The sequence below is a fragment of the Sinohyriopsis cumingii genome, chromosome 15 (genome assembly GCF_028554795.1).
Source record: "Sinohyriopsis cumingii isolate HCF-2022 chromosome 15, ASM2855479v2, whole genome shotgun sequence".
Classification (NCBI taxonomy): Eukaryota; Metazoa; Mollusca; class Bivalvia; order Unionida; family Unionidae; genus Sinohyriopsis; species Sinohyriopsis cumingii.
The window spans coordinates 60,189,833-60,208,008 of record NC_142975.1 but is presented as its reverse complement, the minus strand read 5'-3'; the positions used below and the strand labels follow the sequence as shown (position 1 = coordinate 60,208,008).

Genomic DNA, 18,176 nt, shown 5'->3' with positions numbered 1-18,176 from the left:
ACGGCGGCACCACCTCTGTTATCTCTCATGACACCCAGTGACGCCAATTATTTTGCGGGCCACAGTTTGATAACCCTGCCTTATACCTTTGTGAAGTTAAAAGACAAAGAATGTCAAAGTTGTATGATTTGGTCTGGTTGGACAGCGTCTCCTTGAGTCACAGATATTTTTAAGACTGCAGCCTCATGGACGAATTGACACGCCAATTCATGATTTTGTAGATAGAATTGTATCGCATATAAGCACAGTGGTCCCTATACGATGATACATCAAGTTCAGACAGGAAAAATGTGGAAATCAAGAATAGCTCAGAAACTTCAGGAAGACAAACACTTCCTGTAAGTACGATAAGATAAGACATTAGGCATACAGATGCGAAAATAATTCCTCCCATATATATATATATATATATATATATATATATATATATATATATATATATATATATATATATATATATACAGTGGAGCCTCGTTAATCCGGACACATTCGTTCCCAGCGAATATGTCCGGATTAACGAGTTTTCCGGATAATTGAATCATGCACATTTTTTATTTTACGATATCATCACACCGTATATATGTACATGTATATGCTAGCTTTAAATGTAATGTACTGTATATTCAATAATGGTTGAAATAAATTAACGAATACATCTATTAATTTGTGTTTATTTCACATTATTATAACATGTGCTTGTACGTACATATACAGTAAATAGAAGTTTAGACAATTAACACATCGAACACATCACACTATGTTCATGTACATGTATGTACTGTACATACATTTATTATGTCAATTTCCTGAAGAAGTCTGTAACCTTTGTTTGCTTGGATTCTTTGGCGGATCTATCTGATCCCAGTGTGTTTATTTAATTATTAACACCCCTGTCGGCGACTAGCTAAAACAGATATTGTTTATACAATCGCTGGTTACAATATGGTCACGCTACTTAGTTATTGATAGTGGCCATAGATTCTCAAGGGCTTCACTGCTGTGTTTTATGTATTATTCTTCTGATTGTATTTTCACATACGATTTTTCGAATTTTCTTATTTTTGGACAGATTATTTCCGGATTATCGAGAGAATTCCGTTTCCGGATAAACGGAGTCCGGATTAACGAGGCTCCACTGTATATATATATATATATATATATATATATATATATATATATATATATATATATATATATATATATATATAGAGAGAGAGAGAGAGAGAGAGAGAGAGAGAGAGAGAGAGCACTAAGATTTTGCAGGTAGACAAATAAAGCACTGAGCTAAAAACAGTCTGTAATGCATATTTTATTATTTATTATTGTATTATTAAAAACGCATGACAACAAACAATATTTCATCTGTTAACATATAGCATGATAATGTCATCCTTAAAATCTGTTATATTATTATAGTATCGACTTAAAACGTTGTCAGCTATAAACATTTCAAAGATTTCCAGAAATATGTTATCGTCTTTCGAAGCTCTGTGAGGACATTTTATGACCACGTCAATGCATGAAAAGAAGCAGACAGAGGTCGTCTGTTGCCACCCTTCGTCGCATGATGCAATGATTCACCAACAGCAGTTCCAGGGCTGCGTCATCTGAAGCACAGAGTTGTACCTTAAATATAAATCTTCCCCCAGAGCAGCATGTCCACCGCCCGTTTTAGTAATTTCCTACCTTCATCTTCATATACAATTTCACCATCTCCATCAATCAAACAGCCCAGTAAGAATAATGTGAGAAGAAAATGTAACCTTAACTACTTCGAGTGAAAAGTAGAAATGAATAATTGAACTTAAGTTTCTCGGTCTCTTCAGAGCAACTATTATCACCTTTTAAAAAAAATTCTTTAAATCACAGATGATGGAAATAAACTATGGTGCACATGTGTTATTTATTGCATTAACATTGTCAGTGAAATTTCTAACGTATGTATCATTTGATTTACTTGGGCAAAATTAGATAACTGTATTTAATGTTGCATGAATTTATTGACACTGTTTGGCATATGGTTGCTGTAATGTGATTTCACCATTTACTGGTGACTTGACTTAAAAACAAGACCCAATCAGTGCATAGTGCTGATGTGATTCACCATTTACTTGATGGCTTGACTAAAAACGCAAACCCCAATCAATACTTATCGCTGATCCTAATTCGATATCTGTGTTGTTTTGTTTGCTGTTTGTTTTTGTTTGTTTGTTGGGTTTTTTTTGCTTTTGTTTTCTTTCTATGTTGTGTTTGCTGTATTTCTGCTTGTGTGTTTTTCGTCTTAATTTTCCTCAATCTCTTGTCATTTTATCGAACAGCACTGATCCTTGCATGTAAATTCTTTGAAGTATCTGAGGCTGACAGAATTAACTACGTGACATGCATCCTAAAAGTGGAAAGAACGAATAATATATGATAATAATATTGACGAAATGACAACTGAAATAACCAAGCCTATTCATTAGTATATAAATTTCTCTAACACCGAAGCTTACTTTTTTTAAAGTAATCACTTCATTAGAGATATATTTTCCATTAAAATTGCAAGCTATGTAAAATAACAAAATTCACACGGATTTATTTATGTTACTGTTAATGTGTGTAGCTATTAGAGCTCTGACGTCTTCCTTAGTCATGTGTAGCATAACATGTATCATTACGTAACGAATAACACACTGAACAGGATAACATTGCGTAGTGACTCAATGCAACTTCGAATTAACAAAAGAGATGACATAAAGGTTGTAGTAGATACGTGGGTTTGGAATGTTAGTCGATTATCAATGCTGTAAAAGCTTTTGATTCCGATTAAACGTATACGGATGAATGCATAAACAATACAGAGTGATCGACTATTTCTCATTTCGAGAACTGAGAGAACGATCAGTGAGAAAGCACCAAGACAAATTGTAATGATTCTGCTTTCTATGATTGCTATTAACTTATCATTTTAACGACTTTGCAGATAATATGGCAGAATGTTGCAATGTCTAGCTTATATTTAATTACTTTAAACGGTACCTTGCCAATACGAAAAATCTCATTAGCTTCAATTTTAGATCCTGAACTTCAGACACTCTGACTATATTTCACTTGATGTGACTTTTAAAACAACTAAGAAGAAAAAAGCATGTCGAATGTACGTTAACCTCCAAAACGTATAAAGTTATTTGTGAGTCTTTACAGATATGATATTTGTCATGTTTTGTAGAATAAATGCATTAAGTTTTGCTTTACACTGTATTAGCACCTAATATTAACATAAACCGCCCTTCATTAGTCACCTACGCTATTCTCAGAATTATAACCATTTACTTATTGAGTAATCTTTGCAAAAAGCATGACAATCTCTATTTTTCCCGCTTAGCGTCTTTCTTTGGTTTTGTTTTCAGGTGAGCATATACCATGTCAAAATTTACGTACAGTTTTCATTTCTCCTTTTCTACCGCTTTTATGCAAAAGAAATTAATTACTTACTCCCTGTCACAGCAGCGTTGCCGATCAAATTTAATGAAGTCTCTGGAGAAGTGGTTAATCTAAGTAACGACATCAAGCTGTTAGGATTTTCTTGTGCGCCGTGACTTCCACCAGGTGAAAACATGTCCAAAACTGAATGGAACTGGGCAAAACTTCCGGTAGAACACAGCATCAGGATACATATGACAATTTTACACATTGTGTGATGCACGTTCTTTGTATCAATCAGATGAAAAACAGAATAAATATACTTTTGGTTTCTAAAGTAAACTAACCTATTATTTCACTTGGTGCACGTGTAGCCTGGTAATGCTTTTTTTAACCTAATGTAGGAAGATTGCCTCTAGCTGAGGTAATAACAGCGATTTTCACTTTTATATGCGACAAACTAAGTATAACCTGTCAAATAATGGTTCAGCCAATCTGAAAAATCTATTACACGGTGATATTTATGGACGGAAAGCATCTTTCTTTCATCTCTTGATACATGCTTTGGACCACCATGAGCGGCAATGTCACGTGCAAACTAGGACATACTTTTACAGTCCAGAGCCAAATGGGATTCAGCCAAGCAGATGATTTTTGAAATATTGCATTTCGCTTATAAGTTTATGGCATACCTTTTGAAACTGTACCGTTGCATTTAGTTGTTGTTGTTGTTGTTGTTGTTGTGTTTTACGCCATTTTTCAGCACACGATAGGCTATACATGGCGACCAGTATTAATGGTGGAGGAAGAACCCGAGAAAAAACCCGGAAAGAACAACCGACCCACGAGAAGCTAATGGCAAGCTTTCTCACATACCCACATTGGCTTAATCTGAGACTCGAACCCATGCAGGCAGACGTGAGATGGCAGTGATCGTTGCATTTAGTAAAGGATTGTTTTCAGGGAACAGGTATACCAAGGCTAAAATGATCTGCATAAATTATTATTTTGTAAATTTAGTCTTAGTCTTATCGTGGATCTAAGATATTTGGTTGCTACCTACGAAAGGAAGTGAGTTTTCTAAAGATACACTGAGACAGCTGACCTGACTGTCATGGGTGGGTATCGTACCAGCGATTGGCCGCTTGCCAGATAACATGTTCCAATGCCAGTAAACAGCTACAGGATTATTTCATCTTTTCGCTCGTGAACCAAACGTAAAAGTTAAAAACTTACGATGTACGTAAGCATTGAAGTTCTATATCAAATTATGTATATCCTATAGTACGTGCTGTTGCGCACTTAAACCCAAGATATATACGAAGAAAATAATCAAGAATACTCACTTGGTGAACTTTAATTAGCCGTTCAGAGATCCGGTGATTTGAAAAAGGTTTCATCGACGACTGAAAATGTTTTACTCCAATATTATTTACCTCCTCATTTCAGGCTTCTATGACCTCAGGTGTTACAAGGAAAACGGGTAACACATTTTGAAGAGAACAATAAGAAATTTGACACACACTTACGTGCTATCTTAATCTTCACATATTTATTAGAAATCAAGTTAGCATCAGAATTTAGTCACAACAAAATATAGTTAATCATTTGGCATTCTATTTTCTGGAACTTTTTAATGGAACCAAGAATGCGTATCGGGCGTTACTATTTATTTTGAATGAGGTGGCCTAGAAAAGCATTTAAAATTTTAGATCAAATATGAATTGTCATCAGACTACGTGAAGATGATCGTTCTTAATCGTTATTTATACTGCCATAATTTATCGTTCCGCCTTAAAATATTCGATATTCATCCATTGCATTCTTAATCCTTGTGATGGATACCTATACTACTGACAAACGTGTGAGAAAAAAATATATCTACGTGTTGTAAATTTAAACTTCCGGTTATTAAGATCTTGTCAGAGTTATCCCAGTGGCAGATAAAAAGACTTTTATGTAGGATTTCACTTACAATCATGTACCTAGGCCTATCTTAACATCTTCTTGACAGATTTAAATGTTTTGTATTGTCTACATCAATCACTGTCTGACAGTTCTTGTATCGTTATTTGTTACACAGTCACTGGTGTCCAAGAAACAAGAACGTGCACTTGCATGATATAAGCATTTTACATAATTAATTATGAAAGTAGCATTAATTTTCATTCTTTGTCGAGTGTTCATAATACATTACCGTGTCAGTTCTTTATCTCTTTTTGTACGCCAGCCATGAGTTGTCCGTGCATCCATCTATACGTCCATCTGTTTACCATTTCGTTTCCGCAAAATAACTCTGGTTCTGCACAATCTATCATAATAAACTTTTTGAGTTGCTTGCATTGTGGGCAAGAAAGAACAACGTGTCAGATTCGGGCTACAGATATTCAAATATAGGTCCAATGGACTAAAGAAGGAGAACCGCTTCCACACTGTAATCTTAAGTGAATACAGATACCGTCACCGAACTTGGTATAAGGGTTTATTTTGAGATATGAAAGAAACCTATTTATTTTGGTGTTGAAAGGTCAAAGTTCATGAATAAAGCCGTTTAAATGGTTCGCATTCGATACAAGGAAGTAACCTATCAACCTTGGGATGTATAGGCCAGATGATAAAGTCATCGAGAGTGCAAGAAGAAAAATGGTTTCAGTAGAATGACTTAAGTTGTGCATGATTTATAATGGCCATATTATATGCTTGGAAGACAAGAACGACACCTAATAATAACGGCTTCAAAGTTGAAGCATCCATATATTCAAAGCAGGTTTACATAAAGAGGAATACTGTTTGTCACGTTGCGCGGATAAAGACACAAAACAAACTTAATACCATAATAATTATAGAAATGTGGCTGAGCATCGCTACATCGATGAAAAAGAAGTTCAAAAGTTTACAATAAGTTTAGGACAGCGACCGTTTACAAAGTTAGCTTGTATGTATATTGCTTCGAAAGTGTGCATGTGGCCAAATTAATGACTATTTTAAACAATTATATTCAAATTCTAACTTATGTTGTTACTAGTTCGTATATATGCATTGGTATGTCACCTCTAGACATATTTTAAGATTTGTTAGGCAAGAGAGAGAGAAAGAGAGAAGGAGCGGTAAAAACAATAACAATAAGTTAAATACTTATTCTAAATTCAGTAGTAAAATAACACTTATACAGCTGTGTGAACATTATTTGTCATGAATACTAATATGTGAAAGTGACTTACATCATAATTTTAAAGTTATAAGCGTTTCTATGCAAAGAGTCACATTCATGTCTGTTTCACTCTAAGCCCCATTTAAATACAGGCAAGGACATGCAATTTGTACTACAACGCTACGAGACCGAAATCGATTGCTCATAATTGTAAAAGAATCACTTCGTTTGATTAAAATACGAACCAAGACTTGTTGAAATCGCCTTAATAATTTTGACCTATACGTGAAAAGATCAAAATAATAGTCTAGTTATGAATAAAATATCATAATCCGACCACATGATTCACATCCCCATGTTCGGATGATGCATCAGAAGCATCATACAGTACGGGTCTATCCCACCTGAAGCAGTTCTCGGGTTCATCATGCAATCCATGCCAGAAAGGGAAAGAAGTTGCTCGCCTGAAAAGTATTGTTTAAATTGTCAATTCGAACCAAATCTCAAAAAGGGTTATTTGGGGTTCAATAGAAATTTATAATGATGCTTGAAAGCGCTTAGAATCTATCTTTCTGCAAAAATGCATATGAGTGCTTATATTGCACATTTATCTGTGTCACCAAGCCGTTTTAACTGCGACTAGGAACTCCATGCATAGCGTTAATTATGCTAAAATCATCAAAATTTTGTACCTAACAACACGTGCGCTATCAAGGATTCCTTATCAATGTCAAATCCAGCTTTAGTGTGAATTTTGGACTTATACACATGATTTTGCAAAATATACTTACTCAAAGGACATTTTCTAATAGTTTACTGGACATCACTGGAAACTTTAGAACTCTCATAACGATGCAAGAGCTTGAATCTCAAACAGCATTGTCCTAAATTAACAAAGTACCGCCCTGATAACGTCTGGAACTCTTGTACTGTATAGTACATATTAATCCTAAATATGAAACCAAAAGTATGGAGATATAACCTTGACCATTTCGGGAATCATTTGTCAACAGAAGTTGTTAATGTTAGTGCTTGCTGTAGCTAGAACGCTAAATATTTGCGACTGATTAGTTTGAAAAGGTCGAGGCCGTATGTAATAAAAACATTTTCGTGCAAAAATTTAACTTCCTGGAAAAAACACAATATTTGATCCATCCGTGTATTTTCTATTGCTTCTTCTTCGTTCAACTAAAAACCAATACAAGCCGAAGGTCAATGGCCACGAATTGTACAATAGCAAAAGCAATCTGCTATCGTTAAAGCCAGTCGCAGCACGCACCTTTAATCTAAAGTAAGCAACAATATTTTTTGTTTAAGGACTTATGTTCTCACAAGAGGGAAACAGATTTCCCAAAATATTATGAATAAATAATTTTACTCATTTACAATTCAATGCGTGCCTTTTGTGCACATGCAGTATGCTTTTGGAGCAAGTCAACTTTTGAATGCTATGGTTCTGAATATTCAAAAAACTATTAAAGTGCAATTGGCTTAAAATATTATTTCTTTTAGTAAATGCTTTAAGCTAGCTTCTTTACCGTATATTAAACTTCATCCCATTATTCCTTGATAACCTTTGCAATTTAATGTCACTGTCTTCCACGGGATAAAGATTACATTTTCTGTGGACTTTGTATTTGCTTCAATTGAGTTCAGTTACAACAGGATGGCTTATGAAGCAAGTATTTTTATGCTGGTGTTCTTAATCCATCATATTTCCACTGTGGGCAAGTAATAGCATCAACATAGCTGACATTGGGTGTAAAATGAGAACACAGAATAATCGCGGATGTACAAGTATGAAGTATCGATACGGATCATGAGGTCTAACCAAGAGAGAGATAATATTTTCGCTAGTACAAATCACAAATAACAATCCATCGTTTTAATTAAACAAATAATCGATCATGAAAATTGAAAAAAGTAATATAGTGTGAGAAAAAAAATCACAAGTGAACTAAGAATAAATGTTCTTACTTCCATTTTGTAAAAGAGCCACGTTTCTTAGAGGGTTCGCTCCTCCAGTCGACCCACTTAAACCCGCTTCAATATTGGTTCTACCAAGCAAGCTCGTAGAACCCATTCCAGTACCTCCAACCATGCCAAGTAAGCCCATCAATTCTGTCCCAGTGCCTCCTCCCATTTCACCTAACATCGACGATACAAGTAACATGGTCATTGGATCCATTCTGTTGATGGAATTAGGTGTTTCAGTTCTACCACTTAAACTCGTGAGCATCTCTGTCCTTTGGAGGATACCATTTTGAGGTGGCCTGCTTTGTTGTCTGTTCCAATGAGTATTTGGGCGTCGTTCTCTATCGTGAATGAAATTCATTTGTCCAGAAGAAATGGTACCCATTCCCATCCTATTTATTGGTGGTGATGTTGTCGTTGCTGACATCACCACGTTGATGATAGCAAAAAGACAGAGGAGATGCCACATTAGTAATATGCAGACTCGAACAAAGTGATAGGTTGCACACACAGTCAGTGACTTTCCGAACAAAGGATGTTGAAGTCCTTAACGAAATTTATATATCTTGCCGATTGTCTCTTTTACACCGTCACGTATCCATTTTTAACTAATTTGAAATGCAAAGGGCACCAAAACCAAGCATGCGTCGTCTCGGATAGATTGACAGAAAATACTGCATAATATTTAAAAACCTGTGCATCAATTATAAACACGACATGCCTTTTATGGATTTCTTGTGCTTAGCATAATTGTTAAATTAGACATGGAGCAGATTTGCAAACACAGCACAAGCTGAAGCCATATATGTGCATCTAGGTCTAATTAAAATAAACTAAAATATATTCATTCCGAGTAGTGTAAATATATTGTAATCGATTCATTTTATAAAAGCGATTGATACGATAACTGTATTCAAATAAATGTTTTGAATCGATGAGTATTAATGTTATGATATACACGATGTAACTTTACTTCAATAATTCTGAAATATTTTCGATGTAAAGTACTGAAAATAGTTGGTCAAATGACTGCTATCATAGTTGTGCCACTACTGAGAGGAATTTATTGAAAAGTTTAACAATCTTGTTTCTCTGTGTAGTAAACCTTTTTATCACGTCACATCAAACTCCCTTTAAAGTTTTGTCCACCTTGTCCTCAGAGTTTGAGGGTCGGGGACAGGATTAATGGGTACTATGAAAAATTATCCAGTAAGCCCCTATGAATTACAAACTGACGGCGGATGGCTCCCTGACCTTAGTCACCCACCCACCCCGGAATTTTCTCATATGTGTCGTACCCTGACAGTATTTTACTACTTAGGGTTAACATAATGTGTAATTTTCCTAAATATGAAATCAGTCGATACACCAATTTCCTTATCTAGAGAATGCAAGAACTTCGATCAAATGTTTTTCACGACTTATGTAATAAATGCAATTGTAATTGCTAGAATAGTGTCTTTGTTTAATATAATAAAAGCAATTATACATGTTAGCATAGTGTTTGTGTTTCATACTTTCCTCTTGTCCAGGATCATGCAGTCACTATGGAGCTCCGAGATCATGTCACTGTTGACATTTTAAATATTATCTTTAACCCTGATCATTTTAATGTGCAGGTCGCATACAAATTGAGGTTGTTTCTCAATAGCTTAGCGCTGATGGCTATGATGATGTTCTCGCTGCCTTTAACTTCTGCTATTACATTTTAATGACAACTGTAATTATAGAATCACAAACTTCCAAAGGATAATATTGGCATGCCTAACACTTATACAAAAAGTCGCATTCTCTCACGATAACGGTAACATGAGATAATTGGCCTTCATATGTTAACAAATATTTTTTAATTGAACTTAAAAACATTTACACCACTCAAAATAAAGTGGATACGGTATATGGAGGGCCGTCACTTTGAATTCTAGCAGACGAGTTAGTCTGTTCATGAGCTTGCATTATTGCTCTTCACTCACAATAAAAACAAACCGACATGATGGGCAACATTGCACATACGAATGTAAGCAGTCCGTGCACAGTCAACCAGATGGTTAACGAAGCAAAGTGCAAAGCACGTCCTCTTCTCATCTCTGCCACACTTCCAGGCGATTTCCACGATTATTCCGCTCAACCACACATCCAGTATACTTATAAATGTGTGGTGAGACAAACGGAAATCTACTTTAATCGTTTAAACACAATAGCAGACCCTATTTTTAATATTGCCAAGGCAATCAGAATAATACATATCAATTTGAATCCAAAATCTATACACGTTGCACTAGACCACCCAGGATATTTTGGGAAGCAGATATGTTAGTTTTCAGTCGTTATAAAATACAAGGAAATAAATCTTCATCGCAGTTGACAAATCGGGAAGGATAGATGCAGTTTTCAAAGTTCACAATATTGTGTTAGTTTTCGTGTGTGTGTGTGTGTGTGTGTGTGTGTGTGTGATTAGGATTTTTATCGTAGCTTAACAATTTTTCAGTCATATCGCTACGATGTCTGCAGTGTGGCAGTTTATAGTGATGTCTAGCACTGAGGCATCATGCCGCAGACATGTAGCATGATGTCACACCCAGTCACATTATCCTGACACCAGCCCGACCAGTCCTAACACTAACCTCTTAATGCTGAGCGGGGTTCGAACCCACGACCTCCCGCATCCGAGGCGGACGCTCTAACCACTAAGCCACCGGAGAGGTTTTCCTGTGCTGTAGATAACGAAGAAATTTAATAAATAAATATATATTGAAAAGATAAAAAGCATGTTGAAATGCACTCTTTCTTCTGAAAAAGTATTTTGTATATTTATTGACATTGAAATTATTATTTGAATCTTTGAGTTGCGTCAATATAATTTTGATTTGAACTGATGCATAAGTTTGCGAATTTAAATGATTAAGTATCTATACTTATATTGTAAATGTAACTGACATCTAGTTAAATACCGTGAGAGTTAAGTGACTTGCTTGCAACTGAAACATGATTGTGCTTTGTTCTATTCTGAAAGGTCAAGGATTGCTGTAATAAACAACCGTTACACATAAATAGCTAAACGGTTGCTTCCATTCCCCTTCGTAAAGAAAATGGACTCTGGTACAAAATTGAAACAAAAAGCTTCCCCTATCATTATTAATGTTCTATAACAAAAATATCCCAAAGAGCGCCTTGGATGCATTAGGAGAGTGCGTATGCAATGATATGTTGGTGCATTTATGCTTTATTTTAATGGAATCTGCAACACTGTTCAGGTATTACAAGATACCCAAACTAAGTAATTGGAATAAACTAAATGTGGTCTGTTCGAGGATACCAAACACCAAACTGCAGATAAAATCTCATTAAAATTGCTTTTGATTTGGACATTATTTTAATTATTTCATTGGACTATTACGGTATAGCTTGAGACAATACATTAATCCTCCAACTCATATCTACCGTACCGTGAATTATTAACTTCCATGCCAAGTAAATCAATGGCTATAAGTAAAGAATATGGTCAGAAGGTGCTCATTATTGAACTTCTCTGGACTCATTTTTAGATAAAGCATGAGATTCAATATGGCGTAAGCCTAAAGACAAATGTGGTTGCAAGAGCGTTCATGAGGTTGTGCGTTGACATTAGTCGTGCTACACTGATCAAGGGGCACAACTCTAATAAATATGTGCATAGCATCTTGAATGTCAGATTTTTCTGACTAGTCAACATATTTTGATACATTTGGAAGCTGTATTGTTCACATTGGTGTGCATTAGCAATGTCATAACTAAGATTAGCAAGGTACATAACTCAAACAAATATTAGCATAATTTAAACTTCATCTAATACGACCGAGCTCTTGTGTATATGAAGCTTCAAGGCGAATTTCATGGAAATATGATAATGCAAATGGAAAATATTCGCAAATTGGTACATTAGCAACGTTTATGCAAAGGTCATCAAAGGTATTAACCGTAAGAAAATATGCGTAGAATGTTCTTGTTATCGAAATCATCTGAGATGATAACGAGATGAAACTTCACAGAAATATGGTTTTCATTTAAATACAAATGTTGATGTTAGAGATTCTACAAGGCGGACAGACAGAAGCATACATGACGGTCTAAAGAAGACCATTTCTACAACCCCTCGACCGTACCGCTAGATATAAAAGGTCACAAGCCATACATGGGTTTTGTATCGTTATAGATTTTAATTGCCATATGTATGTTTACACATTGATATGCATATATAAAACTACATGATCCTTGTAATAATCGTAAGATTAAAAGAAATTCAAAACAAATCATAAAAAGGTAACAATTTCTGCATAACTTTTACAGACAATGTCAACATGGAAATCAAGCATGTTCGATATCTTAGACAGACTCCCTAAATTAAAATTCCACAAGGCAAATACGATCTACGACATTGAAGTGAGAAGAACGTCTGTCCTATGTTGTTTTGTTTGTATTGTAATTCTTGAATAGGTCACATGCCTCTGTTTGGGTACATCATTAGTAATCTGATGCAGAAAGGATCAACGCCTCCATTTACATGTGTCCAGTCTTGAGCGCATCCAGCACCAGCCTTACTGAGAAGAGCCCCATCTACAATGAAGAAACAGAAATAAATAGATCCTTAGAATTTTTAATAATACTTTAAATACACGATAGTTCGGTTGAGTTTTAAGTGTATCCTTTTTAGCACGTTTTTTTGTAACAGGTATGATAAATAGCACATGTACTTGTAATCAATGTCTGGGAAGACAAATCTGAATGACACAATGATATATTTTTATGTCAGCAATACATCTAACAAAGTTTAAATGGTATGTTTCATTTTTTTTTGGAGGTGATTGAGGAGAGGACTGACGCTTCATGGCTTTTTATATTTACGTAGGTAGGGTTAAGTATGTTATTGTGTACAATGTTAATATGAAAAAATTTGTAGAGATTTATACTTATGAGAAAAAGGAAGAGAGTCAGCATTCAACGTTGCTTCTCTATACCCTGCCCTAGTTATTTTATATGAATAGAAGTCAGGTGAATATTTATTCTGGAACATTATGAATAACAGAATACAATGTAATGAATATACCATATACGGTGGTTTGCTTATTCGTAAATTGTATTTATTGATTTTCTGAATATTGCACTGACAGTTTTGTTCATGAATTTTCCATCCATGATGATTTGTAATGAAACGAATAAATCCCCAAATTCATTAAATGAAGCTTCCTATTACGTCATACGCTGTCTGTAATACAATAGTTTTGAATGCATTCAAACGTTTCTGCCATTCTCGCGCGTGCGTGTGTGTGTGTGTGTGTGTGTGTGTGTGTGTGTATGTGTGTCTTTGTGTGTGTGTGTGTGCTTGTTTGTTTTGGTTTTGTTGTGAACAACAGGCAGTTGTTGTTTGTTACGATTTATATATTACGTTTTTGTTATTAATAATTTAGCCACTTAATTCAGCAATATTTTAGCCACATTTGCTAACCAATAATAAAATTACCGTAAGTGAATTACTTCTTGGAGTCCATCCTATAAAAGAGCTAAGGTAGAGAACATTCATTTCGTGCACAGGTACGTAATGATAAGTTGTGTCGAATTTTGTATCTTACGTTGGAATGAGACAGCTAACACTAGCACTTAAGGCAGTGAATTTCATGTTGAATTCATAGGGTTTATCCTTTCACATATCTTTTCTAGGTACGTAAATTTATGTTTGAACGCTGCCAACTGGTTTCAAGATGAAAAGTTGCACTCATGCATTCGAAATATAGTTAGATTGAAAAATGAAAAGATTTTGATTATGTATACGACGGTCTTTGATTCTGACTCATCACAACGGGGAAATAAGGTAACTATAATGTGGCTGTGAAGATCGCTAAAAGAACGTACGTGGGACAACATCGTTGAATACAAAATCTATATTGGATACAGTTTGCAACTAAATGAAAAATTTTCATTTAAATTTCCTTGAATAAATTTTTTCTCTTACATTTATTAGGTTCTAATGTGTTACTGGGCATATACAATAACGATCGGAGTTCATGAAAAACAAAATATCATTAAATCCTTAAATCTAGAGAAAACGTGATTACCCCAGTTATATACGAATAAGAATAATTTATTCCTTCCTAATATTACCAAATGTTGAACTAGAAGCCATTCATACCTTGGCTATTAAGCGTAGCTTGGGTCCTGATGGTTTTGTCAACATTGGATCGACGGCCTCCGCCGCCTACGCCTAGGATCATGCCAATGTCCATTCCGCCATTTCTGCCAGGAATAACATCGCCCATACCTCCATTTCCACCCTGCCAGCCCATTCCTAAATTCATTCCTCTTCTATTTAGTCCTGACATTAGGGCATTCATTGGACCCATTACTCCGCTTGGCCATTCCATGCCTGAGTTCATATCGCCTATTCCTCCACTTCGACGGCCCATTCCACTATTTGTTTGGCCCCAATTTCTGGTCCCTCCGCCCAAAACTGCACCTCTTCCACCCCAGCTTCTGTCCATTGGGCTACCACCTCGATTTAATCCATCCAGTCCTATTAGGGGATTCATGCCGCCCATTCGTCCAGTCATTGCAGTATTTATTCCAGTCGGGATGGATATGTTGTATATTCCCATTATATTTTGAATCGCTTCAAAATCCGACATTCCACGGCCCTGGCCTCTACCATTCATTCTATTCCAGCTGCCTCCCATCTGTCCACTCATGAATTGCATGTTAGGTATCATCATTTCTTCTGTCGAAGTTGGCACAGAGGGTGTTGTCATTGCCATTGCAATGCTACCGATGGAAAACATATACAGAATTAAACAAGTATTCATTCTATTGAGAGTTTTGAACAACTCAGTTTCGAAGCAGACACGGTTTGTCAGTTTGGAATGGTAAAGCCATACTAATTGTTCTTTCTTACGCCCAGCTAATTTAGCATGGGGCACGTCACGATAATTAATTTGTGAAGAGGCAGCACTTTTAATTGCAAGTTGCATAAGGTACACAAACATTAGCATAGCTAAGAGTGCAGATTTTTCTTATTAAGACAGTAAAATACAAACAAAAAAAAAGGGAACTAAATTGATTGACTTCATCAATTCTGTTCATCGTGATAAAATGTAGATGCTTCTCATATTTGGGAAATGTCAGATCAAAGAAATTAACTTTTCAAGTGCAAATTACGTCGAAATTCTGCGAATCTGAGTCCACTGAGAATAACTGTCCAATCCTACGGCTTATGCTTTTTTATTATTTCATATGATGCGATATCTCTTAGTCATTACACAATATGTGAATAGATTTGGTTTTTAATCATCTTGTGAATCCAACTGAAGCTTCTGGACCTCACATTATTGGATCTTGTATTTGCACAAAACCTTCGCTCATTGTTGTTTTTCATCCAAATTTTGCCGAGTCCAAATGCGTTTTGCTTTCGAAGTAGTATAAATGTCATTTGCCGATATACAATGCAAAAAATTAAACTTAAGCATATTCATTAATTTCCCAGTTGCAACTATACTAAAGAAATCTTAATACTATTAGCATAGCTTGTAATTAAACCTAAAATTACAAACAATTAGTAAATAAAATTGAAGGATACATTATATATAAACCAATTTGTTACAACGGCTCAATGAACATCACGATATATTATTTCATTAATGTCCATTTACGGTACGTAGTGATTAGATTTACAACGAGAAAGAGAAAAAAACTTGATGTCAAAAAAGCTTAATGCATGGGAAGTAATTTAGATTGAAAGCAAACAAATCAGAACATAAAATATACCAAACGAAAACCACATTGTCATCACATGTATATCTTCATAAAATATGGAGAAAAAAGTACTGTTTAAATATTCTATACAAATCATTTCATTTTCAATCCTTGTCATTAAAAGCTATTTAAGACTGAAACGTCCAATGAGATCATCAGGCAATTTTATATACATACAACACCTTGATTATGTTCCAACAGAGATATTAAAGGATACATCATATTTTACATTAAGCATGACATGCATTGCTTACACTGAACGGTATTCACCGACCACATATTGGTTTATAAGTATTTGATTTGGGTTTTCATATCAGCTATTTTGCATATCATTCTCCTTGCAATTTAGTTTCATGGACTCTGTGTTGGGTAGTTTTCCTCCCTGTCAATCACTTCCATACCTTCTCGTGTAATTGATAGTAGCCCCAAACATCTAAATAATTAACTATACCATTAACGTTGGGGTAAAGCATTCAACCTATAAAAGCTCGCTTGCAAATTATTTTTGTTGGTGAGCTCCCAATGTAGCAGTAATAATAAGAAACTTTTATCCCTAAAGTAGGTTAACGTAACTTGTGTAGACTACTACCAACATTTTCCTTCCGGTAAAAATGTGCATACAAATGAATTCCACCGAATAGGAACGTACAAATAAAGCTCCAAAGATCTTGCAAATTTAGATTGGGTCCATGTACACATATTCAATTAATTCTGACAATCGAATTCTGGTTTCTAGTTTGTTGATTTCATATTGACATGAACACGATCTTATTAATGAATGTACGCCTGATATATAACAAATTACAAGGTAATTAATCTAATCTGATTAATATTAAACATAATATATAATTGGCGTGGTACTCATTTCCACAGCTGACACAATGCGGAGTTGCTCTACAATCAGATTCATGATGAGAATGGTCTCCGCATCGGCCACATATTTGGCTTTTTGAGCAGCGGTCTTCGTGATAGCCATATTTCTGACACTTATAGCATCGTAGGGGGTTTGGAATGTATATCTCGACCTTCACTTGCAAGAAGACAACTTTGACCACTCTGGGTACTGTTGGTTTGTTGAATGTGAGTACAATGGTGTTGGTATCATGCAGGTTGTTATTACGTTTAATACGTATTCTACGTACTGCAGTGACACCTTCGTTTTTCATCCCGTCAATGATATCTGTGTCGCTGACTCCAGCCTAGTCGCGAAAACGAATCACGCCTTTGGATGTATTGAGTGTGGTGTGAGCGAATGAGGTCACTGGAATATCGAAGAATATTTTCATTGTCTTGATATTTTCTGTCTGACTTCGTCGCTCAAACTCAACAAGAAGGCAACCCGATTTCATTTTTTTTTTGACGCTTTTTTGTGTACCAATCGATTCGTGTGATTGTCTTTTTGATTACAAACTGAGATATTGCTGCAAGCAGTTTTGTGGCTTTTTATCATTTCAATATCCTTTATTTATTAAATTTCCTTATTATCTAAAGCATAGGAAATCACGAAAAATATTGTGAACGTTTAAAACGGCATCTCTCCTTCCCCATTTGTATACTGTGATGACGAATTTGTTCTTTTTATCTAATAATGACTAAAAACTATTTTCTGCCTTCCGAAATCCCCATATGTTGTCTAGTTCGATGAATGTACAGTGTGGATTAAAACTGATATGTATTATTCTGATTGCCTTGGCAATATTAAAATGTACTAGTGTATTTAAACGATTATAGCAGATTGTTTGGAAATCATACGGAAGAGGTGAGAAGAGGATGTTCTTTGCACTTTGCTTTGTTAACCGTCGGGTTGATTGTGCACAGACTGTATTCATATGTATGTGCAATACTGGCCATTGTGTTGGTTTGAAGAACA

General features: G+C 35.3%; 2 protein-coding genes across 4 annotated transcripts; both read right to left on the bottom strand.

The window, feature by feature from the left end:
• Positions 1-1,296: 1,296 nt before the first annotated feature.
• Positions 1,297-9,090, bottom strand: LOC149781895 (uncharacterized). 3 transcript variants are annotated; one of them, XR_016414819.1, is made up of 3 exons: positions 8,534-9,090; positions 3,478-7,020; positions 1,297-1,607 (listed from the first exon to the last, which is right to left on the bottom strand). XR_016414819.1 is itself a non-coding variant. In XM_089936090.1 (2 exons), the coding sequence occupies exons 1-2, from the start codon at positions 8,997-8,999 to the stop codon at positions 6,902-6,904; spliced, it is 585 nt and encodes a 194-aa protein (XP_089792216.1). In that variant the 5' UTR covers positions 9,000-9,090; the 3' UTR covers positions 1,297-6,901. The 3 variants fall into 3 exon arrangements, 1 of the variants encoding a protein (XP_089792216.1); XR_016414820.1 differs by having other exon boundaries at positions 5,603-7,020; XM_089936090.1 differs by having other exon boundaries at positions 1,297-7,020.
• Positions 9,091-12,702: 3,612 nt separating this feature from the next.
• LOC149781894 (uncharacterized) lies at positions 12,703-15,463 on the bottom strand. Its single transcript, XM_089936089.1, has 2 exons — positions 14,694-15,463; positions 12,703-13,123 (listed from the first exon to the last, which is right to left on the bottom strand). The coding sequence occupies exons 1-2, from the start codon at positions 15,358-15,360 to the stop codon at positions 13,005-13,007; spliced, it is 786 nt and encodes a 261-aa protein (XP_089792215.1). The 5' UTR covers positions 15,361-15,463; the 3' UTR covers positions 12,703-13,004.
• Positions 15,464-18,176: the final 2,713 nt, after the last annotated feature.

Bases quoted from the DNA above. Each gene is read 5' to 3' on its own strand.
- LOC149781894 (XM_089936089.1), bottom strand. From the start codon at position 15,360: ATGAATACTTGTTTAATTCTGTATATGTTTTCCATCGGTAGCATTGCA. The intron at 13,124-14,693 runs GTATGAATGGCT...TCTTCATTGTAG, and splicing joins AGCTACGCTTAATAGCCAAG to ATGGGGCTCTTCTCAGTAAG.
- LOC149781895 (XM_089936090.1), bottom strand. From the start codon at position 8,999: ATGTGGCATCTCCTCTGTCTTTTTGCTATCATCAACGTGGTGATGTCA. The intron at 7,021-8,533 runs GTAAGAACATTT...AATACTTTTCAG, and splicing joins GGCTCTTTTACAAAATGGAA to GCGAGCAACTTCTTTCCCTT.